Below are 26,418 nucleotides of genomic sequence, written 5' to 3'. Positions count from 1 at the left end.
GCGACTTTAAGAAAACCATGTGCAAGCATAAGCATGAAGTACAAATAATTTTCTCTATGCCACTTTTAAAGCCTTGGTGACCATGTATATAATTATTGTATTAGGCACTTTCTTTTCATTATGTTTGGCAGCTTGTCTTTAGCCTGTTGGCCTAGTGCCCACAAGGCAATAAAATTTCTGCGCTTAGATGATATCTTCTAATGTGGTGGGAAAAGTAACTAGAGCAAAAATCAAATCAAGTCCTGAGGGGAAAGGGCAATGGGAAAATGAAATAAGCTAAAGAACAAACACAGACATAATGAGAACTCTATCACAGTGGATATATTAGATATGCAACCTAGTTGGTATAGTAGCCAGATAAATAAAGCCCAAAATGCACTTCTGAATTGAGTTCAGTGTACTGCATACTATTTGATCTAGCGCTCTGCAACCAAAACAGAGCTTGCAATTGCTTTGCTTTACTCTACAGTCTTTTTACTCTGTTATTTCTGGGAAACATCACAGCAGAAAAAGGCTGTTTTGGACAGTAACACTGTGCATGTGCATTGATGAGTTAAACTTATTTAAGGTGGGATTTTCAAATAAGTGCCAGGGATTTTGGAGAACAAGTCCTCTGTGTGAATGAAGGATGAATGAAAGTGGTGACCGTTTAGTGGAGTGGGGGAGGGGGTGTAAATACCTAGATGACAAGTTGGCAACAGGATTCTTTGCCCTGTACCAAGTGTTGGATACTCTACCTCTTCCTCCAATCCCCCAATCAGGGTGTGGAGGCCAGACCACTGGAGACTGCAGGGCTGGAAGCACCAGGGCTCCCTTGTTGCAGCCTTGTGCTTTTCCCAGACCCCATTCACCAGCAGAAATGGAAAGGGAAAGGCCTTTGATCATGCAGCTTGCCACACAGCCAGGGCAGCAAGTCCCCTGTGATGTAGTAGCAGGAACATTATAAGTAAGAAACAAGAAGTAATTCTTCCACTTACTCAGTGATGATAGGGCCTCAGTTTGAGTATTATGTCCAGTTCTGAGCACCACATTTCAGGAAACATGTGAACAGAGTGGAAAAAGTCCAAAGACGAGGGAAGGGAGAAGTAAAAGTTCAAAACAGGAGGAAGGGAGGGAATCCACAAGGAACCCTAAAAACAACCCCCCCCGCCACCAAACCTGCGAATTTAGTGACCAAACCATTTAAGGAAATTAATAGGAGTTACACTGCCTCAGATAGAAGCCCTGCGGGACCTTATAGACTATCAGATATTTTGGAGCATAAGCTTTTGTGGGCAAAGACCCACTTCATCAGATACATCTGGCCTCCACACCGATACATCTGATGAAGCGGGTCTTTGCCCATGAAAACTTATGCTCCAAAAGATCCATTAGTCTATAAGGTGCCAAAGGACTTCCTGTTGTTCTCTAAGATACAGACTAACACGGCTACCTCTCTGATACGTGCTTCAGATACTGCTGACTTTGGGCAAGGTTGGACACATTCACAAATATCCCCACGGGATTCTGCCTCTGAGTGATGCTCACCGATATATGGATTGCACAATCTAAGCCCCAAATCAATACATGCTAAGTGTCAGGCCGTATAACCTCCACTGACCACAATTCTAAATATCTTTCTTATCCAGCAGAGCATGGTGTAACCTTGCTTCTGTTCAAAGGAGATGGCAGCTGCCTATGTTCGTAAAAGGTATAGAGGGTAAAGATTACATAATTTATTTAGCTCATCTGCAGCTTCTGCAAATTTAAGCAGGGATAGGTAAGCCTCTCCCTCTACAAGTCACTCAGTCTGATCTCCTCATTTGTAAACCTGACATTAACAATATTCGCTTTTTGATTACTAGTTCTGGCTGGTTGCTCCCCTGTGATGGAAGAAAGTTAATTAGACTTCTTGGGACTTGGGAAATAAGTCTTGATGACCTTCCTTGACGTTACCGAAAAATAAATTAAGGATGTATTGCTTCTTATCTGCACAGTACACTATTTTCTTTTTTAAATGCAATTCAGTCTAAATGCTACTTATCCTCCATGTTAAACCATTCTTTCGGATTATCTTGCTATTAGTGGCTTTGTCCCAGCATCTTGATTCACAATAAATTAGTTTGAAGAAAGCATATTTTATCCTATGATTAAATGGAATACATCCCTGGATGGACGTTCTTATGTTTTATAGTGCCTTCTATTATGCTAATATCACTGCAGTCCTGTCACCGCAGTGACACATTACTGTAATACATCATCAAAACACTTTGCTGTAATGATAGATCACTTAAAAGATGAAGCTATCCAAAAAAGTGAGTGCAAGAGCAGATTCAATTTAATTACAGGATAAAGGCATTCTTCATCATTCACTCTGGGTGATGAATTATCTCAGAAATGAATGAAAGTCTTATATAAAAGAAGGGAGGAAGAAAAGCTAAAGGGAAGATAAACAGAGGAAACCAACCAACCAACCAATTTTGTTTCAAAAAAGGCCAGGAGACAAATGTGGCCATGGAGATACTTTGAGCAAAATCAAAAATAAATCTACAATCAAGACTGTAAGCTGCACGATGACTCTGACTGCAAAGCTCTTAAACCAGATTGAATTTTACCAGAACATCAAAATCACAGGTTTATCTGCTCAAACTAGTGCTTTAGCTTGTAAATGTTTACTTGATGTGCCCAAACGCCATTTTCTTTTTTTGAGCAGCTGGACATACCATTAATTACCCACATTATACAGGCAATCAGTGTTTTGTTCATGGTTTGGATGCTTGGGTTGCAGCCTGGCTCCATCTCTGACTTATCTATAGTTTGAAAAATGTATATATCCCATCTAGGCTTCTAATTATGACTATAAATTAGGACTACAGGAAAACCCAGGTTATCTGACATAATCAGGAATAAGTTGGATAATCGGGGGCGGGGAGACACAGGAGGCAGGTAGGGCTGCTAGCTGCAAGGCCCCGTCTGTGGAGCAGGAGGTCACCTGCTCCAGTGCTGGCGCCCCGGCCAGCCTCAGGTGGGAGGCGGCCAGGGTGTGATGCCGGCTGCCGGGAGCCTCTTCCTGGTTGCAGGGTTGGGAGGAAATTATCTGACCCCCATTATCTAACATTTCATTTTATCTCACACTGCCCCAGGCAATGTGAGATAAAACAGAACGTTGGATAATTGGGGGGGGGGGTCACATAACCAGGGGTTTCCTGTAACAACAGTGGACTGTGATAGAATCCCACCCTGCCCCCTGCACACATACATCCTGCATCTGCCTTAGTAATGGCTAGTGAGTGGACCCAGCCTAGTGAGTGGACTGCAGAAGCAGCCCTCCCTCATCTCAGTGGGCTGCAAGACCGGCATAACCAAGGCAATTCCCTGGACTACAGTAGTTTTGGTAACTGCGCTTGCATACCTAGAATTTGCAGGGTGGCTAACTGAAGCACAGCAGTGCTCTGATTGGATGCAGAGGGAGCACACAGCTCTCACAGTCATACACGTCACTGCCATAATGCCAGTGAGGAAGGGGAAAAAAAACAAAACAAAACCCTATGCTGTCAGAAACCCGTGGAATCTGCCAACCCTGCATGTGGTCAACAGTGAACAAAATGTCTTGTGGGCCACACATAGAACCCTCATGTGCTGCATGCAGCCGGCCGGCCACAAGTTGTCTCCCACAGAGCTGCCGTGTCGATTTCATTTAGACTGGAAGTCCTAGTACAACGGGGCTCTGCTCTTGTTTGACCCTTCGGCACTACCAGACTAAACAAGTTAAATTACCAAACTCTGGGGGATGATGTGGGAATTGCTGTTTGAGAACACAGTGCCTTTCATTCCAGCATCTCATGCATCCAAAGGGGGGAACGTTTCAGGACAAAGATGAACTGTGTGCTCCATCGCCCTTGAAAGTCACAGAGTTTGGTGCATAACTGTTCTTTGTGCTTCCACGGAAGCTGGAGCCGTGGCCTGGAGAGAAGCTGGTCTGATAAGCACAGTTTTAATACTAAACAGATGTGTGTGAATGGGAATGTTTGTAAAACCAGCGAGAAAAGGCAAACTCTTAGCCTGATATTAGTTCAAACACTTGCTAAATGCTCCCCACTCCTAATGGGAGTTTATAATGAAAAGTCAAAAGGTGCCTTCCAGCATGCTCTCGGATGCCAGATTAGCCATTAGAAACAGTTGATATTTGTTGCTAAATACATACAACAAGGCAGTTAATCTTATGTTCAGTTCTAACTCAATTTCTAATATTAAATTCTATATAAGCCATAAAAACAAATAGTGATGAAAATCCAATTTCTTCCTTCACACTACGTCTACGTCTACACTAGCTGCTTCTTTTCGGAAGGGGCATGGTAATGAGCGAGTTGGGGAGATGCTAATGAGGCACTCATGAATATGCAGTGCCTCATTAGCATAACGGCAGTCACGCACGATTTGAAACTACTGCTTTCGAATCACGCACCACCCATGTAGATGGGGGCCTTTCGAAAGGACCACCCCCAGTCTTGAAAGCCCCTTCTTCCAATTTGGTTTTAGGAAGAAGGAGCTTTCAAAGTCTGGGGGTTCCTTTCAAAAGGACTCCATCTACACGGGTAGCATGCATTTAGAAAGTGGCAGTTTCAAAGCTTGTGCAGCTGCCATTATACTAATGAGGTGCCGCATATTCATGGTAGTGCCTCATTAGCACATTCTGAACTGCCACATTACCATAGCCCTTCCAAAAGGAGGGGCTAGTGTGGCCACAGCCTTAAAGATGTAAGTTTACATCTACGAAGTGAACTTTGGGTATAATGCATGATAAAATGGCACATTCACAACAAGTGGCTAGGCTGCATTTAGTAATGAGAATATATTTTGTTTTATTGGCTGATCAAGTTTATCCTTCCCTTTGTGAGAAGAATAGGATTTTCATTTCATCTTAAGGCTTAACTATGAATGTGATCTGATCTCACACGAAGTACAGACAGCCCTATAAAAGTTTTCAGTTCAGCTTCAGTGTGAGCAAGTCTCCCATCACCACGATGTTGACTGGAATTATGCTACTCTGTTGAATCTTGAAAGGTCAGGGTAGAAATAGCTCAAGGATTGTTCTCTTTTGGGGTATTTCTGGCACATGGACATTCAATTTTCCAGAAGAGAAGACTATTTGTATCTGAACCTGTCAGAGCCCTCAAAATTCACCATGGTCTTTACAGTAAGGGAAGCCTTTTCTTCATTCATTTTTTTGCATATTTATATGGCCTCTACTGTTCATTCACCTCATAACCTTGAATATATTTACCCTCCCAGCATCCCCGTGAGGTAGCTCAGCACTGCATGAAACCTAGAAGCCATATCTACACTAGCAAGTTCTCTCAGAAAATCAGGCCCTTTTTTGAAAGAACACGCAGAGCGTTCACACACAACATGCACTCTTTCAATCTGAAATCGAAAGAACACAGCCCTTCTTCTGGAAGCCCTTTTCTGTTCCCAGATCAGGAAAAACACCTCCTTTTGAAAGGTTCTTTCGAAAAAAAAGTGTGTAGATGCTCCATGGGCCCTTTGTTTGAAAGAGTTGTCCTCATGGTGCCAGATTTTTCAATCCCTGGCCTGCTCTTTTAAAAGAGCAGAGGTTGCGTGGACACTATCGAAAGAGCAAATCGATCTTTTGATCTGCTTTTTTGTGTGTGGACATGATCTTTTGAAATAAGATCTTCCAGAAGATCATCTTTTGAATGATCTCTGTATTGTAGAGGTGGCCAGAAAGACTACGCGATTTGCTCATGATCACAAACTAAATCTGTGCTGGAGCTGGAACTTGAACCTCAGTCTTCCCACGTCTGAGGTTAGTAGCCTGACTAAAATGCCTTCTCCGTGGTAAGAGTGCAAGTGAACCATGTTTCCTGAAAGATGTGAAAGCTAAGTCCACTGCCAGTCACTCATCTTCCCCTCCTTGGGGGCCAATATCAGGCCCCGATTTTGGGCAAGTTACCGACCACTAGATCAAATCTACGTGACACCATGCCCTGGCTGTAAACTTTAAGTCCACCCTAATAATTTCCCCTTTCATAAAGGGGGAATAACATTATCTCCTTTGATCCAAATTTTAGGGTAGGCAGAAGAAAATACCTTTATAAGAGCTTGATTATTGTTGTATGCAAGTGTTCCAAAAAGAAAGAAAAGAGAGACCATTTTCAAACATCAGTTTGACAAACATCTGGGCAGTTTATCCCAACACCACTAAAGCTAGTGAGTGGAGCAGCATGGCTGGGATCAGTTAAATGTCCTGGAACAGTCTTTTGTAATGCTTTAGCTTCAATTCATTTCAATGACTTAATTACCTCAAGCAAATTTAGGAACCAGACTGTCTTGCAGGAGACCTTTTTATCCCTGCATCCCTTTCTGATACATGGGAGAAACTGACTTCCTTAGACAAGTTTTTATAATGCAAATATCTAGTGAACCCTGCAATGGTCTTTATTGTGTTATTTCAGTTTTGATCTTACATGAGCTCTCCCATGTAACACATAAGGAAGAAACAGAAGAATAAACCTTCTCATCATTTCTAAGGAGAACCTCATTGACTCAAGAACATAGAGGAGATGTTGACTTATAGAACTGGGACAAGCAACTAAAATGTCACACTAAGTCCTGGGAAAATTATGGCCTTTTCTTTTCAGATGAAGGCTTGCCTGGACCTTACTTTGGGGGGAAAGTGAACTTGTCAAACAGTGGCAGTTTATTAAGGCATCCTGGATCTCAGATTGTATTGTTTAGAGCTTTGTATTACCCCCCTCACTACTGACCTATCTGAATGCTTTTCTGTAGTGCATTAATCAATGTGTCATGTGTGACTAGTTTTGTCTCATCATCTGCCCAGGGTGAGAGCTGTGTAGCAATGTTGTGCTTTGACTGGGTAGAGATCGTTTCAGATGGTAGATTTAAAAACTATTAGAAGACAGTTTTGGGTAGAGGAGGAGATGCACAGTACTGTACAGATGGAAGACAGAGAGAAACCAAACCTAATAAACTAAAGCAACGCAAAGAATAAACATGACACGTAATGAATTTTCAAGAGTCTTTAGAATGACAGGTAGTCCCCTACCACCTCTCCTGCCAAAAAATCCCCAAAACAAACAAATAAAAATCCCGCAGGTGGATGACCTGCCTTACAAATAAAACACTACGTGGAAGTTACATATGCCTAGAATTGATCTTGGCACACTTGGGCTATGTCTACACAGCAGCGTTATTTCTGAATAAGCTATTCCGGAAGAGGTATTCTGGAATACCTTATTCCAAAGTAGTGCAGCTACACACAAAATGCATTTTGAAATAGTGCTCAGCTATTTTGAAATAGAGTGTCCACGCACGATAGAGCCTATATCGAAATAGAGACATTGGGTGTGCTATAGCATATTTTGAAATAAGCACTATTCCCTGTATACACAGCCCCTATTTCAAAATACCTGTTTTGAAATAGGCACTATTCCTCATGGAATGAAGTTTACCTATTTTGAAATAAGGCAGCCATTAGTTCAAAATTATTTTGAAATAGTGGTTGCCTTGTGTAGACGTTCATATAGTTATTTGGAAATAGTGGCTGCCATTTTGAAATAAGTCTGCCCTGCAGACATACCCTTAAGCTGCAGCTACACTCACCCCCTCCTTCCGGAAAGGGCATAGTCCTTCTTCTGGAATGGGTATTTCCTTTGGAAGGATCCCCATGTCCTTCTGAAGGAACCCTGTCTACACAGCGGCTTTCCTTTGGGAAGGGAATCAATTTAAATCTCCCTTGCTTCAGCCCATTGCTTCTTGTCCTATCATCAGAGGCTAAGGAGAATAATTTTTCCCCTTCTCCTTGTAACATCCTTTTAGGTATGTGAAAACTGCTATCATGCCCCATCTCAGCCTTCTCTTTTCCTAGCTAAACAAACCCAATTCTTTTAATCTTCTCTCATGGATGATATTTTCTAAAACTTTAATCATTTTAGTTACTCTACTCTGGACCCTCTTCAGTTTCTCTGCATCTTTCCTGAAATGTGGTGCCCAGAACTGGACACAGTACTCCAACTGAGGCCTAATCACTGCACAGTAGTGTGGAAGAATTACTTTTCATGCCTTGCTCACAACACTCCTGTTAATGCATCACACAATCGCGTTTGCTTTTTTTTTTTTTTTTTTTTTTTTGCAACAGTGTCACACAGTTCACTCATACTCAGCCTGTGGTCCCCTATGACTCCTAGATCCCTTTCTGCAGGACTCCTTCCTAGGGAGTCCCTTCCCGTCTTATATGTGTGAAACTGATTTTTGCATTTGTTCCTATTGAGCTTCATCCTATTTGCCTCAGACCATTTCTCCAGTGTATCCAGATCATTGTGAATTCTGACCCTACCCTCCAGGGCACTTGCAACCCCTATCAGCTTGGTATCATCTGCAAACTTGATAAGCATATTCTCTAGGCCATTATCTCAACCATTGACAAAGATATTGAACAGGAGTGGCCTCAAAACTGACCCCTACGGAACCCCACTTGTTATGCCCTTCCAGCATGATTGTGAATCTTTAATAACTACTCTCAGTGAATGGTTATCCACCCAGTTATGCACCCACTTGATGGTAGCCTCATCTGACTTCTCCTAGTTTACTGATAAGAAGGTCATGTGTTAATGTATCTCATGTTTTACAATGGTCTAAAGAGCCTTTTGGTTGGTCCATATTTTCCTGCATACTTAAGAATCCTCCTACAAATACGAGGGTAAGGTCCAGTAAGGCTCCAGTTAAGAACATTCCAGTTATGCCACCAAAAACCCACCACCATTTGCTTTGTTTTCCCATGCATCTCTCTTCATCTTGCTGGCATATGAACAGAAAAAGAAAATTCCTTAAAACATGCTACTTGTTTATCTTCTATTCTGCCCATTGGCTAGTTGCTTTCAGCATTATTTATCCACGTGCAATGCTGACAGACCTGGGTCATTGGCAGAAGGGACTGAACCTGTGATGATAGGGGCTAACGCCATGTGCTCTACATGAGCTAACAGCCAGCTGACACTTGGCCACAGCTGTTGAGCAGAGATGTCACTCTCCCCAGCCGTGGTCTCAATGCCTCTGGGGTTACATAAGTCTTTTTTAAATTGAAATTGTACGGACAGCTCTCTCAAGATTATAGTAATTTAATTCAGGAAATTGCTCTAAGAGGGAACAGAAAAACATACCCCTTCCTTTATTCTTAAATGGGAAGACCAACCTTATCACTTGGAAGTCTAAATGACCAGAACCTACTGCACGTCTTCATCCTGCTCTGCAGCAATGTTGGGCTATTTTCTCTTCCATTTTATACCGTGTAACGAAAATAAGTCCTAACCTGAGGTCCCCAGCCATGGCATGGATACAGTATTGCTGTGTGGTTCTCCTGTGGACCCTGGTCCAAGCATACATCTTTCGCTTTGTTGTTGCGAAGCTGTAGAAACAAAACGTGGCATATTTACATGTCCTTCCCTTGTGGGTAATTGAATATAACCCGTGATTACATGACCCCTGCCCTTTAGTGTTACGGAAAGGAGATGGTGTGTTATCACATCTTTACACGTGAGCATCTGCAAATAGCTTTTTGTGCTGCATGTCTGATATTTTTAATACCTAAGTGTTACAGAAAGACTCGCATTTGTACAAGAGCCACCATGAAAAGCTATTTACTAATAACTGCAATGACTTCAGAGTTCCCTGTATTTAGGATAGGAGACATGTGGGGTGATGTTTCCAAGTCTTCCACTGGGTCAATGTTGCACTTCTTACGCCTTATCCTGAAGTGCTCTAGAACCCTTGAAATAAGATTAAGAGGGTTTATGTGGATGCAAATGGTGGACTGTGTGGGAAAGAGGGCACCAGGAACCCTTTTCTTGCTGCCATACAGGAGCAGGAAGGGACCACAGACCTAGAGACTAGGCAAAGGTCCGAATTCATTTGTTCAGAGACCCAGATGCGAGGTTCTTGTGCCCATGTTGCAGTTGACAGCAAACACTGGGGGTGTCCCCTTTTCCCTAGAGTGATATGGGGCACTGCATTGACCCCTATGCCTTCTGTGAGCATTTCTTGCTCTGAAATCATCCAGATCACAATACAGGTCCAAGCTGTAGCTGTCAAAGTGACACTGGTGCAGCGTTGCTATCCATCAGTCACTTTTAAGGAACTTAGGAGAAGGATGATAACTGAGCACAGGAAAATGATGTACACACACATTACAGGCCCTGCAAATTGAGGGAACCAAAACAGATCTTCAGGCCCTAGGAGAATCTTGCTCATATTAATACCAACATGGTATTACATTGAAATGTTAAGATAGGAACCAGGCAATAAGATTTGCTAATGTACAGGCATTTGGCCTGCAGATCTCTCCATACAGACCAGCTGAAGTTCTCACACATTACAAAGTCCTGCCTCTTTTTTTCAGCTTAAAAGGCATCAATAACTCTGTTGTGGGACACTTTCCCAGGACCTGTGCCCAGCTGGGATCACGGGGCTATTTCAGCACCTCCCCCACAGGTGGTTACTGTTCCATAGGACATGCATTGCAATGGACATGGACAACGTGCAGGGAATGTACAGGGGGTCACATGTACTCCCTGAGTCACTCCTCTCTCTGCACTCACCGTCGGTGCTGGGCCACTTCCAATAAGTGTGGGGGCGTGGGAGGGGAGGGGCATGGGCAGGGAAGGGGTGGGGCACGGGTGGGGCTGGGCACATGGCAATGCCCCCACTAGAAACCCTGCACCGGTTGCCTCTGGCAATGGATCATTACTGAATCACTGCAAAGAGCTGATTTTATAATACTCCTGTGGCGCCAATGCCTGTCAATAGTCAATTCAGTCTCTTTCTATGGCACAATGGGACATTGGTATGACACCGTGCAGAGCACATATATACAAACCACTACATATCATCTGGGCCCCTGCACACAGGCAAAAGTTAAGTCAAGTGCAAGCTAAGAAGTTACTACAGTAGGACAGCATTACAGAAAAATATATTAAGCTACTTGTCCAATGGAGCCAGCAGAATGTGACGTGAACTACTTAAATTTTAGGGTGTATAGGGGACCCCAAACTTGGGAATGAACCTAAATATAGAAACATTAGAGGGTATGGCGAATGGGTTCTAAACATGCAAGTATTCAGGTTCATCTTGAACTGTGTTTCTGATTATCTACACACCACCACGCACAAGTGCCATTCCCTTATGCACTACTAGAAGATTTACAAAGTGTTGCTTGTGTCCTTAAGTCAGTTATATTTTGGGTTTTTTGGAGAAAAAAAAAGTACATGCTTTGCATAAATCATTGTTCAGGGGAGGAGCGGATCAGTATGCAGGGTATCCTAGGGAGAGAGGGTGGGACAGGTGAAAAGCACCTGCCTATGAACACTGCAGCTCCAGTGGGCACAGCCAGGGAAGGGGTGCATGTCCCCCTCCTGGAGCAGGTCCAGGTTCATCTGCCCCCTGCATTCCCCAGCCAGAATGAGGAATGCAGCAAACTGTGCACTTTCCCCTCGCTTCTAACAAAGGGGAACAGCCAGCAATGTTCCCATATGAATTCTGGGGATAGAGCTTCAGCCTCCCCTCACCCTCCATAAAGGGCACCCATGGGGTGGAAGGCTCAGGGTTGGGGCAGTCCCAAATGCAGGGGGGTGTGGGGACCTGCCACTCCCTTTCACATGCCTGGGGATTGTCTCATCGGTCTGTTTTCATGAGAAGTAATCCCATTCCAGCCACATCACATTTTGCTGGCAAAACCAAACCCTTACTTTGCTGTAAGTTAAGATAAGAGGAAGTTGCATACTGAATTTGGTGGTCCTGGCTCTTACTGTCTGAGAAGAGTTCTTCAACAAACAGACAAACAAAGAAACTCTCTCAAATATATAATAGATGATACTTCTTAATCTAAGTGAAGAAAATATTTTGTCTTAATTACCTCACCATAGGCAATAGTATTATTATATCTCCTCATTTCTGGGTAAACATGGTCCAGGTACCACTGGAAATTCTTACACTTCAAGCTTTTTCTTAATGCTTTTCTCTCCGAGACATCCCCAATGTCAATGCCTGGGTTCTGAAAAAGAAAGACAAACCCTTACTTAAAGTGTAGAGGGTAACTTGACATTTTATTTAACAAAGGCTGCGACTGGGTTTCCTTGACTTTCGGTAGCGTTTCCAGACAGCTTGATGATTTCCAAAAGCTGAGCAACTCTACAGAGAGATGATGGTCAAGGTATGCTATTTTAAAAACCTACACATGCATGTCCAACTCTCGAAAAAACACTGTCCGAGCAGCTCACTAGAAAGACAAGTATCTCGCAGCCACCATAAACAGGAAGAAATAAACATTTTCAAAATGTTTTAAAATGATTCTTTCAATTGCTAGCATCTCAGTACTCAACAGATGTAGGCCAAGAGGACATGAACTTTGACAAGTAAGATTTAGAAAGCTGGAAGAACTGACTTTTGAGGAAAGATTAAAAGACTATAAATCAGTCAGCTTTTGGTCAGTCCCTGAAACCAGAGAATTTTCTGAAGGGATCAGAAATGTCCAGAAAAACTCACCTCCCATTTAGGCAACAAAGTAAGAGTCCATATTTTCAAAATAGGTCTGTGTGCTGAACGTGCCAGCCACAGGTCATAAAAGTGGTAGGGATGGAGTGCTGAACTCTTGTGAAAATCTGGACGCAATTGAGAGTACTGGTTAAAAATCTGCCCCCCCCAAAAGAACTAACTATGTGAAACATGGCTAAGAGATGACGGAAGAACACGTGTGGTTAGGAAGGTATAAAAGAAAAACTCAGGGCAACGTAACCAAGATGACTTCCTGAGGTCCCTTCCAGCCCTAGCATTCTGTGATTCTATTAAGAGTAATAGAATACAATTATAGAGACTATTACATTTAGACTGAACTTTGGGAAAACCTCCTGACAATTTCAATTATTATACCTGAAATAACCTTCCAAAAGAAACAGCGGAAGCCCCATTGCTTGCTTGATTTGAAAGTGGGCAAAGCTATTGTGTATATATCCCAATATTAACAATCCTACAGCGGCCAAGAAAAATGACTGAGCAGATCATTCCCATTTTGAACTCCTCTTATCTAATTGCAGGAACTAGAGTTCAGTGTGGGAAATCAGAGGTTTGCTGCAACCATCCTTATATTTTTAAAGTGGTGTATTTTTTCTTTTACCCTGATGTCTTTTCAAAGCATGCAGTTAGGAAAGCAATTTTCCATGACATCACTGGTAATGATTTTCTAATGAATTCTTCACTCTGCTTTTCAGAAGACAGCATTTTAAAACGTGCTACTGGGAGCCAATAAAAATAAATATGGTTCAACTTAGACATGATGTCAAATCTGGATGATGTAAGATGGGATGATGTGCTAAGCAGGACCACAAATCCTGAAATGGTCAGAGCATGGTGCTTTACATCAGGATGAAACATGTTCCTAGTTATTTTGAATATAGATGTCAATAAATGTTTGCACCAGGGATATTTTAGAATGGTTCCGAACAAGTGTACTTTAAAATTAAACCCTCCCAGGGCAGTTAATAATGCCCATAGAAAACTCCTGAACCATTTCAGAGAGATTCATTTGTTCTATTAAGACCTTTTCTAGTGTAATTCCCTCTGGCTCTTAAGCACAGAATTCCACTGGCCCTAGACTGGGATCTAGTTTTCTACTCTCCCTGTAAGTGCCAAAAAAACCTGTTTCACTCGACTTACCTGCCTAGTGTAGACCTGCCCTAAACGTAGCACTTGGAAACCCTGTCTGTAAGCTGTAATGTTTTCAGGGCAGGGCCCCAGCTCAGACTACATTTGTAAAACATTGCGTACAAGACTAGAGTCAAACTGTTTTTCGAACCTTTTTGTGGAATACAACCTCAAGGGAATGAGCATTGGTTAGAGTTGGAAAATTTATAATGATGGATGATGTTATTATGGAAATGGTGGTTTCCTGTTACTAGGGGCTGTGCAGTGTGGGATGTAAAATACATTCACCATAGCTGTGTCTATACTTGCATTCCTCTTTTGAAAGAGGCACGCAAATGAAGGAAATTGAAAATGCAAATGAGGCACTGATTTACATATCGGGCATCTCATTTGCATATTCTCCTTTCAAAAGAAAAACACAGTGTAGATGGGGCTCTTTTGAAAATAAACCCGATCTTTGAAAGAACCCTTCTTCCTATTTAGTTTTAGGAAGAAGGTTTTTTTCGAAGATAGGGTTTATTTTCGAAAGAGCCCCATCTACACTGCTTTTTTTCCCTAGAAAGACTATGCAAATGAGGTGTCAGATCTGTAAATCAGAGCCTCATTTGCATTTTCAATTTCCTTCATTTGCATGCCTCTCTCAAAAGAGGAATGCAAGTGTAGACACAGCTTGTGAAAAAAGACATTTCTGCAGAAAGAGTTGACCATTTTCTGTATATTAATCCAGCTGTGTGCAAAGTGGGGGTTGTGCCTCCTCATGGGTGGTGTGAAATTTCGTAAGGGGGGCCCAGCACAATTGGCGACTAGGTCTCAGGCTCATCCATCTCATTAAAAATGTTGAACTACATTACTGTTTTTATGTCTGTGTATTCACATATATATATGCCAATTAGACTTCTTTTCTTACGTAAGCCAAAAGGGTTTACGCCGCATATGAACATAACTGAGATGTCCGTTGGTATGGATGACATTAGACAGTTTTTTTGCGGGGGCTGCTAATTTGCAGGGATGAAAAGTGGAACCCGACATAAAGAGTTTGCTCATCCCTCCATTAATCCTACAGAAAGACTAAATTTGAGGTATATCATCAGTGACAGAATTCACAATAAATGTGCTTAAGCTTCAGAAATAACAAGCCAGCCTCTCAGTTGGTGTTAGCTGGTATGGCTACACACACTTCAATGCCCTCTAGGAATACTTTTCATCCAAGTCAATGGACCTATGCTTATTTATAGCATCAGCTTTCTTTTGAATCATGATACGCTGTATTGTTCAACTTAAACGAAACAAGAGGTAAGACTACCAGGCTGTACCTCCAGTGGCAAGTTCCACGCAATGTAAACGTGAGACTTGTAATTGTCCATCCACACTTCAGCCACTCTTAAAGCATTTCGCTTGGTGTAGAAACCAATGTTATTGTTGTAGGGCTTCTTCTTGCGTTCGATGTGTGCGACTCTGGAGCATGGCAGGACTTCCATGCTGCCACCACACAGCCATACCTGAAACATACCAGCATAAAGACAAGCAACATGTCAGGTGAGGAAGGGCTGAGCTTTCAACTCTGAACCAAGTACGTTCATCTCTGCTGCTCTCAGGGTACAAAAATGGAGCAGAAAGAGAAAGGGCTGTTTCTCTCCTTTCCACAACCATGTACTACCACCGTTTGGTGTCATCCACACTACCGTCAGCAGAGTGTGATAAAACCGGAAAGGCTCTGTAATACCTTAGAGACCAATCCTGCAAACACTGTTAGCATAGTGCTCACTACTGTAAATAATTCCAGTGAGAGTATTCATGGTAGTAAGAATGATGTAGGGAGAAATCTGGACCCTAGTTAAATCAATGGCAAAGCTCCCATTGGATGTCAGTGGAGGGAGGGCAAGATTTTGCCCTCCATTTGGTAAGCGTCTGAGGATCGGGCCCTTATGTTACATTGCTTTTATTCTTACTGCATAGAGTAAGTAAAATATTTTGTGAGCGTGCAAAATGCTTCCTTTACTCAAGTCATAGCAATATATCAGTATTATAGGTGCCGACAGTGGAAACAGGAAAAGAGGCCAACACAAGCTCACTGACTTCAACTGAAGACTTTCTATTGGCTTGGAACACGCCTTGAAGTCAATTCTTGGCCATGTCCAGTCCTGGGAATCTGTTCAGAAGGATGCAAAGCCCTAAGCCTTTTCCACAGATGTAAATGCCCGGGAGGTTCTGAGTAATCAGTGGAACACTGGCAAAGTTGCAATCTACAAGAAAGGTGACTCAGTATAACAGATTGCAGAGACAGATTTTTCTAGGAAACATTTGCTCATGTTTTTCTCTCCCCCACAATGGTTTAAACTTCCTTAATCACAGTTTACATTTTATTATAATAATTTCAAGCCTTCTTTCTCTCATACTGAAGTGGACAGAGCTACATGCCCAACAATATATTATTGCCAGAAACTTTTATATGATATGTTCACATACCTGTATTCTATAATCCCAGGTATTTCTCATTGTCTTTATCCATTTTAAATCGATAAAGGATCATATCTAGGGCTCCATGCACTTGGCAGCTATGTCACAAATGCACCAGCTATGCCTAATGATCATGGTGGAGTTTATTTTGTGGTCTGTTATTTACTAACGTTTTGCATAATTATTGTAACACCTAGAGTTTGAGCTCATTTCTGGGTACACCACTTTTTAATCACATTGGTTTCCCCAGGTTACATCGGTCTCTTTTAGCCTGGTAAACCAGAGTTATATAGAGCCAGGTTTGCCAGGCTGCTAGCTCAGATTCTGATCTCCATTACTCTGCACTAAACCAAAACCTGGCATTGGCTCAACAGATGCAAAAATCCAAGGTACACATCAAAAAAAGCATCTATGCGTACCCATTCATAACGTCCCATATTAGAGCGGTGACCCTTTAAGAGCTTACCACTTGTATCTAAGAGATACTAAAATAAGCATCTCTGAGTTATTTTTCACACTTTTCCATGTTAAGAATGCCAAAAGTGAAAATAAATATTTAGTTATGTATAGTAATTACCAAGTTTTTAAGACTGCACTGTTTATTTAACTGGATAGGCATAAATATCAGTTTTCATGCGGAATGACAATGAGCAAGAATGCATCTTCCAGGAACATCCTGGGACAATTACCTTCCTTGCTTTCAAAAGCGCATACACATGGTATTCCAGAAGCTCTTAGGAGCCCAGATCACATATCAGGATCTCACTGTGCTAGGTACTGTACAAAAGAAAAAAAATCACATCTGTTCCAGAGGCTTGACCTTTCTGACTCAGCACCACATCTCAGTGGTTCCAAAATGAAATACGATGGGATTTCTATTTCCAAGAAAAATGTTCAGATTTTGGCTTTTCATCCCAATTCAGGACCAAGACTAATTCTCACAACATGGAAATTTTCATAGCACTAAAATTCTTTTCCTCAACGCTACTAGTAAGTAGGCTTGGGACAAGACTATTATGGTCTTGTGTTACACTCACCCTCACAAAGCTCTTCATATGGGACAAAAATTTGTGTTTCAGGAAAAGAGGTATAAAGAAAATCTCTGAACACCTGTACAATAGATCCCTGACATGCATGTGAATTACTTTCCTGGGGAACCAGGAGTAATTCAGATTTTGTGTAAGTTGAGATGGGGGCGGGGCTGCCATGTCCACCCCCAGGGAGCTGCTGGGGCCAAGGGAATCCCCTGCAGCAAAGCAGCTGTGAGCAGGCCAGGTGGTGCAGCACTCCACTATAAGTTCTGGCCTCTGGCTCCCCAAGCAGGGGGCAAAGCTGGGGAGCACCCACGCCACCGGGCGGGTCTGCCCCCCTCACCTCCTTCAGCTGGGCGCCGGCTCCAGCCCCCAGGAAACTGCTGGGGCCAAGGGAATCCCTGTCAGCAAAGGGGCTGAGAGACAGCTGACGATTACCTCAGCCAGTGGTTCCCTGGGGCTGGAGCTGCACAGCACCGCACCAGGCCAGCGCCCAGCTCCAGGGATGCTGGGACCCTCCAGGGCTGGTGCTGCTGGTGTAGCTCCTACTGACTCCCAGCAACAACTATGACTCACGTTAACCCAAGAAACGTACAGGGAAAATTTGTGTGAGTCGGAGGTTTACTATATGGTGATGAACTCAGTGAAAGTGCCTCAGGTGTTATTCAAAGGCACCGATTTATATTCAGTGGCAAGTCTGTTACAGTAAGCCCAATAAGAGTTAAATGTTAAAAGGCTATTATGAGAGGAATGGCCATGCTCTACTCCCTGATCACCTCAAACTGTCATAATAACGTCAATAAAAATTGACACATCTCTATCAGATACCTCTGCAACCATCAGATATTTGTTACAGTTCCTACCTGGCAAGAACTGTAGCAGAGAGAAACAGTTCCAAGATGGTTTAAAACCAAATGTGTTTAACTACTTTGTATTTTTATACACCCTTTCACACAAAGAACATTTATAGCTATTAAATCTTACCAAACACCTGTGAAGTAGGCAAAGGCTATGAGCATTTCCAGCGGCACAATGACGTGAGGCACAGACAGGCTCTCACTTATACTTAACAAAACAAAAAAACAGTCATGTAGCACCTTAAAGACTAACAAAATAATTTATTAGGTGATGGCCTTTTGGGGGGTTGACCCACTTCTTCAGATCTGGAGACAGTGCTGTACTGGAAATTATTTTTTCAGTTGTTAAAGTGCTACATGACTGCTGCTTTGTTTTGTTAACATACAGGCTAGCACTGCTACCTCTCTATTTCTCACTTGGACTTGTTCGCACCCAGCCAGATTGGGTTTCCCTTAGCAACACTGGTGGGCATTTATAATAGTTGCACTGAAATGTCCCAGAGCCACTAGACAGGTAACAGAATCCAAGAATCTCGGCTTCTTTTTCCGTTAACTAGGCCCTCAACCTAGACAGACTTCTTTAAATAAGTTCAGAGTGATCTATTATATGCATATCTATACCCTGTTTAAATAGGACTGACCATAACATACTTTGAACACCAAGGCTACGTTTACACTACACTGCAATTTCAAAAGGACCTCTTTCAAAATGCACTTTTTGAAAGAACGACCTTCGAAATGGTGCATCCACATGCACAAAGCCACAATTCCTTCTTTCAAAAGAGAGGCCCAGCATTTCAAAAGGGAGCATCTGCACAGCCACAAACACTACTTCGAAATAATGGGCCAGGAAATGCCGTGGACGAGCTGCATGGCTGCCAAGCCTTTCCAGGGCCTGCAGCCAGACGCTCCCTTGAAGGGCCTCTCCTAACATACACCCTGCACGTGCTCCAGGCTGCAAGACTTGCCACAGCACTACAGACCCTGTGCTGGGATCACAGCTGCACCAGGGACTCCATGCCCCCACAGCAGCTCCCCAAGAGGAGTTCATCCGGGCCGTGGACACCCCAGTGGCTGTGCTACTTGTGGCTCTCCTACAGTAGCACTAGAGAGCCAGTCACATAGGTACCCTCCTGTGGGCCATCTGCTAGGGGCCACTTCAGCACCCCCAATCCTGCTGATTCGGCGACACTGGGTGTACCCCACCAGCACCAAGTGGTGGGATTGCTTCGTGCTGGGAGAAACAATCAGTGGCTGCAAAACTTTCAAATGACCAGGGAGACCTTCGAGTAGATGTGCCACTGGCTTGCCCCAGCCCTCCAGCACCATGACACGAGGATGCGGCCCACCCTTCCTTTGCAGAAGAGGGTAGCAATCGCAATATGGAAGCTGGCCACCCCAGACAGCTGCCAGTCGGCCATCAGCCTGGGGTTGGCAAGGCCACCATCGGGGCAGTCCTGCTTGCAGTAAGCCTGGCTCGGGCCACACACCCAGGCAGGGGGCCAGGGAGCACATGCCCATGCACTCGCGGACCTGTCTGCCTTGCACCCTCTGCAGGTTGTCGGGGCAATAAACACCGTCCTCCTGTGCCGGTCATTGCTGTCGGGGACCTGGATGTCACCCTCACTGACTTTGCAGAGCTGGGTCTCCCAAACTGCTCCAGCACGCTGGATGGGATGCACACAGCCATCCGTGCCCTGGACCACATTGTGGGTGCTTTTGTGGACAGAAAGGGGTACCACTTCGTGGTCATCCCAGCCCTTGTTGACGCTCGGAGCCGGTTCATGGATATGTGTATGTGGGGTGGTTGGGCAGGGCCCATGACACCCAGGTGTTTAGTCACTCGTGGCTGGGGCGCTGGATGCAGAAGGGCACCTACCTCTCCCCGCGGGAGCTCCCGGTGGGAGATACCACCAATGTCCCCTGCATCGTGGCCAACGCTGCATATTCCCTACACCCATGGCTCATGAGGCCCTAAACAGGTTAGTGCTGGGGGTCCTGCACTAGCCACCACTCACCACATCAGTTCCAGCCGTTTCTCTGGGGAGAGGTCCGGTGCGATTAGGGCAGCACTGGAGGGAGAACCGGGGGTTCGGGGGGGAGGCGGGGGGCTGCAGGGGGCGCTGTGAGGCTGGCTGGCCAGGGAGGCGGAGGTTGGTTGAGGCTGGTGGCCACAGCCTGTGTGAGGGTTTCCAGGCAATCGGCCACCTGCACCCACACCTCCCGCTTTGCCCCCAGCCAGTCCCAGAGCACGTCTGTCATGTCCCACATAATGGCTGGGCTCACTGCCATCTCCTCATCCCTGTTGGCAATGGCAGCCGGCTCAGTGGTGACGATGCACTGCCTCGGGATGGGGTGGGGCACTGGCCTCCTGTCCCTCGGCTGCTGGGGGCACTGGACCTGTGGGGATAGAAGAGGACAGAGTGAAGGCCCATCAGCTCTGCATCCTGACCCCGGGGATGGGGGTTTGGGCACCCGCTCCCCCACTCCCTGATGGCCTGGGAGGCCACAGGATACTTGATGTGGGGGGGCCCACCACCCACCCCTTCCTTCCCCAGCCATGCAGAACATGGGGCTGTGCGGGGGGGCATGTGCTGAGTGTCCTGTAGGTGAGTGCCTGCCTGCCAGCTCTGTCAGGGACAGGGCCACCTCCCCAGTCCCCAAGGCATCCCGACTGCCCAGTACCTACCCGCTGCTCCCTCCATGAAGGCTGGAGATGCCCGTCTGGAAGGGCCCCGTCTGGATGATTCAGAGGGATCATGATGACGAGGGTCCCATTTCTGGAACCGTTGTCATCACTGCAGGCCTCTTGTTCCTGGTCCCTCAGGCAGGGGGTGGTGCCATCTAGGGGTCCTGGCTCCTCCTCCTGTGGCTGCCTCAGTCTTGGTCTCAGTGTGGGGGGCAGCCATGTCCAGGACATGCTCAAGGGGGGGCACCTGCTTGGGCCCTAGGAGGCAGTCCAGATCTTCACAGTGTGGGCACCAGGTGGGAGATACCCTTGAGCGTCTGGCAGCATCTCGGCTGCAGCAGTATGCCTACCTGAGCTCTTTGACCTTGATCTGCACCTGGTCCCCGGTGCGGCTGCGGTGAGGCCCACGGAGAGCTGGTCAAATGTGTCTGCGTTACGGCGATGCATACCAGTCTGCAGGAGGACCTCCTCTTCCCCCCACAGGCTGAGGAGGTCCTTAAGCTCCTTCTTGGACCAGGAGAGTCCCCTTCTGGCTTACCGCTTGCTCGGCTCCTGGGAGTTGTGGGAGAACTCACCAGGGGAACCCTGAAGGGCACGGGGCTCCTGGCTACTTACCACTGGTGGGGGAGGGGGCATGGCGATCTCTGCACCGTTGTCGGGAGGAGGCATGAAGCTAGAGCTCATGCTCTCTCTGGTGCTTGCACACGCTCAGCTTCCTGCCACAGGTTGCTGGGGGCGTGTTTCCTTAAACACGGCCAGCAATGACCATAGAGCCCTGCCTGGGGTGGGCTAGAGTGTCTCTGTGCTCCTGTGGGCTGCCATCAGGGTGGACCCCCTATTTTGGAAGAGTGGCATGTGGAGCATCTACACATGTACTATTTCGAAATGTAACTTCGTGCTATTCGTGCTATAATTTAGGTGCTGTTCCCAATACAGCAATGGAAAAATGACTTCAAAATGTGGCCCCGTTATTTCGATCACAATTACAAAGTAGCATTTAATGTATGTAGACACTCCATGGGGCTCTTCAAAAGGAGACCTTAGTTCACAGATATTTTCAAAATAAATTGCTAGTGTAGACACAGCCTAAGTTTCCATATAGGTTTTAGCAGAAAGATGTCCACATATTGTTTTCTTTGCTCCAATAAGAAACGAAGTATATGACTAACCTTTCATTAAGGCATCTTGCCATTTATCTGAAGAGCCATTGGCAATGGCTCAATGAGGGTCTTCAAATGACTTAAGTGCTTGAAATGTCACAATCCTTTAACTACCTAGTTTCCACTTTAAACTCATGTTTGGCCTATTTAACTAAGCAGTGTCCAATATACATATAGCTACAAAAGGAGGAAATTATTTTTTAAAAATAAGCATTCTTCTGATACAATGCATGTTTCAGAAGTTTACTAGGGTATATTTTCTGGTGGGAAAAACAAACAAGGAAGTCTTCATTCTTTTCAGAACAAGATTCAAATATGTAATATAGCTATTAGCCATATATTCATCCATCCAGAAAGAATCAAAACTGGGTACAACTCTTTCCAGTAGTTGATAATGGGAACTATGTAGCTTCTCCTCCATCATTTTAAACCCAGTAGTAATCAAATATACAAAGCCAGCTCATGGGGATACTAGAACACAGAAATAATTTGTTCAAATGGAACTCTACAGAGAAAATCTCAGAGAAACAAATTTTCACAGACTTTTGAAATACACAACAAAAGTGTGGTGGGTGAAGCATTTCCAATTATCTTCCAAAAATTTAGTGCCTTAGGAATTAACGTGGAAAGAATATATAATAGCTTCTCTTGTGCAGTGACATTTGCTAGTCATGTTGAAAGGGAATCAGTGTTCTCTTTTCCAGATATTTTTGTATGTGGGACGGAAAACAAATGGCAGATACAGGATGAAGCAAGTCTGATGTAATTCCACTGGACTCCAGGGTCTATTCAATTTGCCCTTCCAATCAGCCTTTTCCAGCAGAGAAGCTTCACTGGTGTGGCAATAAATGCATGAGCTTTTCGGCATCTTAGGTTTCTTGAGGACATCGGCAGGCCATTGTGGAGAGCTAAACGTGGAAGGAGAACTGATTCTGGACAATGACACACAGAGTTAGGGTCTCCACATGTATGGATGCCACATTATGATCAAGTAACTTCCCTTACTCTGTAAGCCTGTGGTACCAGGAATCACGGGTCTGCTTCAATTCCCACATGTTGGGATCAGGCCCCAGAAGAAGAGCGTGAGCTATTTTGGACAGTGGAGCTGTGTACAAAATATAATGCCAGCAGCACGAGCAAGGATGTGGCAACCGAGAAAACGGTCCACAGTCCTGGAAGAATCACTGCATGGGACATTTTGGGCAGGGTTCTGTCACATGTAACTGTAGCAGAGGGCCCAGTACAGCATGTAGGTGTGCTTGCATGACCGGTCACGGTGTGGTTTTTTGTGTCTCCAGCATTATTCAGCGGAATTCATCCTAACGATGAAGCAGTGTGCACCTGGGTAGGCTCCACGCTATCATTCCAGTTTGCAGTCACCCAAGAGGAGCAGACTTTTCACACTGCTTCTCCTGGAGAGGGGGAGAAAAGGTAGAGCACACCAGAGTGGTGCATTGGTAAGAGCTGGCTAGGGAGCTTTGCCGCAGGAGGGGGTGCAGCGCTCTCCAAGCCAGCTTCCCAGGGCTCTCCTGCAGGCTTTTCTGCGACACAGCAGGCAGGTGAAAGGCACTGGGTGAGGGCTGGGACTGCCCCAATGCTGAGCCTCCCCGAGCACCACCCGGTCTCCATTTAGGGAGGGCTGCCTTCCCCTCCCCCAACCCCATTGACACTAGGTGTCACCTTCTGGTCCCCTTCCACTGCGGTCAGGGAGAGAAAGGACCATGCACAGTCTCCCTGAGTTCCTCTCCCTCCTGGATGGTGTGGGAGTGAGTGACCTGCACTGTGAACTTCTCTCTGGCTCCCTGAGTCACGGGAGGAGCATGCAACAAGCAGCGCTGGTGGGAACTGGGGGAGGGCTTCTGCCCACCCCTTCCTTAAAAGGTGCCTTTGCCCTCCCACACTCCCTGCACACCCCTCATCCCCTGCCCTGAGCTGCCAACAGTACCTGTAATACACCAGCCCGAGAAAGCAGTTTAAGTTACTTTCACCCCTGGGGGAAGCCATTTGCATTTATGTCTCTCAAACAGCAGCTAGGAATCAGGCTGTGCTTGTGAATATGCTGAAAAACAGAGATCTGGCATGAGTGTAGGGTCAGTGCCTCACGGCTGAGAAGGGGTCAGGAGATGAATCACCCTGCAGTCTGCCGGAGGGGAAAAAGGCTCCACGCCATATGGATTGCGATCTGCTAGGATTACTGAACTCATTTTAATAGAAAGACAATGGCTGAGTACTATAGAAAATGCATTGATGTGACGGAGAGCGTGTGTCTCTTTCTCTCTCTCTCACACACACACACACACACACACACACACGAGATGCCTGGTTAACTGGATCAGTTTATCACTACAGCCCCAGAAATATTTTCCGTGTTAAGCAGCTGAGGACTATTACCCTTCCTCTTCCCTTCACCCTCAGATAAATGTTGTAACCATCAATTTGCTTTTCTACTGTCTGACAGCAGCAGCAATCACCCTAAAGGAATGGTCTTTAAACTAACCGACCCTTTGCCATCAGTCTCACTTTAAAACGACTGTCAAGCAAAAAGCACAACTCAGCTCTGGTGACAGGAGCTGATCCTACCCTGGTGAAGGAGGCAGAACTCCCAAGCAAATACTGCGTTCTGTGGAAGCATACCCCTGGGCCAGCAGGGAAGTATGGGGACTGTTCACCTATTCAGTACTCACAATATGTAGCAGAATACTCGGTGGACTACAACTCATCCCTGTTACTGATTCACCCCGGCTGAATCACTGCCCTCACTGTGCATTGATTTCCTCATTCTGCAAAATGGGACCAAAACTATGCACTTGATTTAATAGCTGAGTCCAACCTTTGGGAGCATGAATAAGACCCTACCAAATTCACAGCCCTGAAAAACACTTCTAGGACTCTGGCATCTGGTTTAGTGTGCTTTTAGCTTCTACCACACAGATTCATGGGGGAGGCAGTGTTTTTCAAATGTGAGGTTCTGTTCCAATAGGGAGTTGCAGGAGGTGACAAAGTTAGTGTGGAAAAGGGCTGCGGTACTTATTTCAGTGCTGCCTTCAGAGTGAGGCTGTGTTGGCTGTTTTAGCTGAGAATTTGTAAAATAAACCCTGCACAAAATGGGAAGGCGGAGTGGAATCCTCCCATCTTTTATTCAGCAGCTTCCAGCCTTTTTTAGCTTCCCACACCGCAGGGCAGACAGGAGGCAACAGATGTGATTTAAGTAGGGCACAGCTTTTTCACTTAAATAATCTGGGGATACCTGACAAAAACAGTGCAGGTCATCATCCTTAAACCTTACCAGGTTGTACCTCTGAAAACCAGCATTCCCTGGTCTGGCAACATACCTCATCCAACCTAAGTTGGCCTCCTGCCAGTCTCGCGGGGGGCAGCGGGGCCGGCATGTCCTGGCAGCCCTGCTGTGGGTGAGGACCAGGAACCTGGCATCCCCTAGCTGCCCTGCATGGGGCCAGGGAGCTGGCATCCTGTGGCTACCCCATGTGGAGCCAGAGTCTGGGAGCCGATGTCCACTGGCTGCCCTGCAAGGAGCCTGGGCTGGGGAGGAGGGCCCACTGCAGCAGCAAGCTGTGCCAAGCCAGCTGGGGCAGCCATGAACTGGGGGTGGGCATTAACCTCATGCTGGTCCAGCAAAATCTTTTGTTTAGATCACTGAAGTCCTGAGGTTGCTGGACCAGGGAGGTGGAGCCTGTACTAATAATCCCCAACCAGGTCCCAGCTGTTTCACTCTTTGAGAGGTGGCTATAGAACAAGGGGAATAGACTCCCCACTGTTCCAGACATGCATTGCCAAAACTTCATTCTCAGCTCTGGGGAAGCGGGGTTAAAAAAAAAAAAAGGGAGGGATCAGATCCCTGCTGTACAAGATACCTTCCATGCTCAGTACCCAAAACAGACGTACTGTGTGGTGTATTGTGCTGATATCACTGCCTCTCAGCATGTCGAGGATGGCCTCACTGTTGCCTTGTACTCATTCATCTATCAGTAGGATCATTGTCATTTGTTTTATCCTCCTCTTCTGGGCAGGGACACTCTTGGGTCTGTTTGTGCAGCACTTGGAGCAATTAGATCTTGGTTCATGATTTAGACTCTGGTATGCTACAGTAATACAAATTACCCATAGTAACTGGAAGCTTGCTAAGTTGCATTGGCTATATCGGGGTGCACAAAGTGGAAACTTCCTACGGTGGGGCACAGCATGAACAGCTGCTGGGTCTCAGTCTCACCCATCTCATTAAAAATGTTGAAATCTGTTACTGTTTTTATGTCTGCGTATTGACATTTATATTACCCATTAATAAAGTTTTTGCATTCTACAGACTGATTTACTTACACATGCCACAAAGTTAGTTTTTTCATATGAACATAACCAAAATTTCCGTCGGTTTGAATTACGTTAGAGAGGTTGGATGAGGGGGGACAGGACTGATAATTGCAGGGACGAAAAGTGGGACCCAACGTGAAAAATTTGCTCACCCTGGGCTATATCAATCGAAAATCCATTGGAAAACC

General features: G+C 45.2%; 1 protein-coding gene across 5 annotated transcripts in view; it reads right to left on the bottom strand.

Moving 5' to 3' along the window:
* The window catches only part of GALNT17 (polypeptide N-acetylgalactosaminyltransferase 17), a 500,944-nt gene that overhangs the window by 175,641 nt on the left and 298,885 nt on the right, over positions 1 to 26,418 (bottom strand). For all 5 annotated transcript variants that reach the window (XR_012648117.1, XR_012648116.1, XR_012648115.1 and 2 more), the window contains 3 exons: positions 15,024 to 15,209; positions 11,927 to 12,064; positions 9,329 to 9,424 (listed from right to left, as the gene is read on the bottom strand). Coding sequence is in view for 2 of the 5 variants with exons in the window: in XM_075013719.1 (XP_074869820.1) it covers positions 9,329 to 9,424; positions 11,927 to 12,064; positions 15,024 to 15,209 (420 nt within the window). In the remaining 3 variants the exon portion in view is untranslated. The remainder of the gene's footprint in view (positions 1 to 9,328; positions 9,425 to 11,926; positions 12,065 to 15,023; positions 15,210 to 26,418) is intronic.

This window comes from Carettochelys insculpta, chromosome 19 (assembly GCF_033958435.1).
Source record: "Carettochelys insculpta isolate YL-2023 chromosome 19, ASM3395843v1, whole genome shotgun sequence".
In the NCBI taxonomy this organism is placed as follows: domain Eukaryota; kingdom Metazoa; phylum Chordata; order Testudines; family Carettochelyidae; genus Carettochelys; species Carettochelys insculpta.
This window is presented reverse-complemented; position numbering and strand designations above follow the sequence as displayed.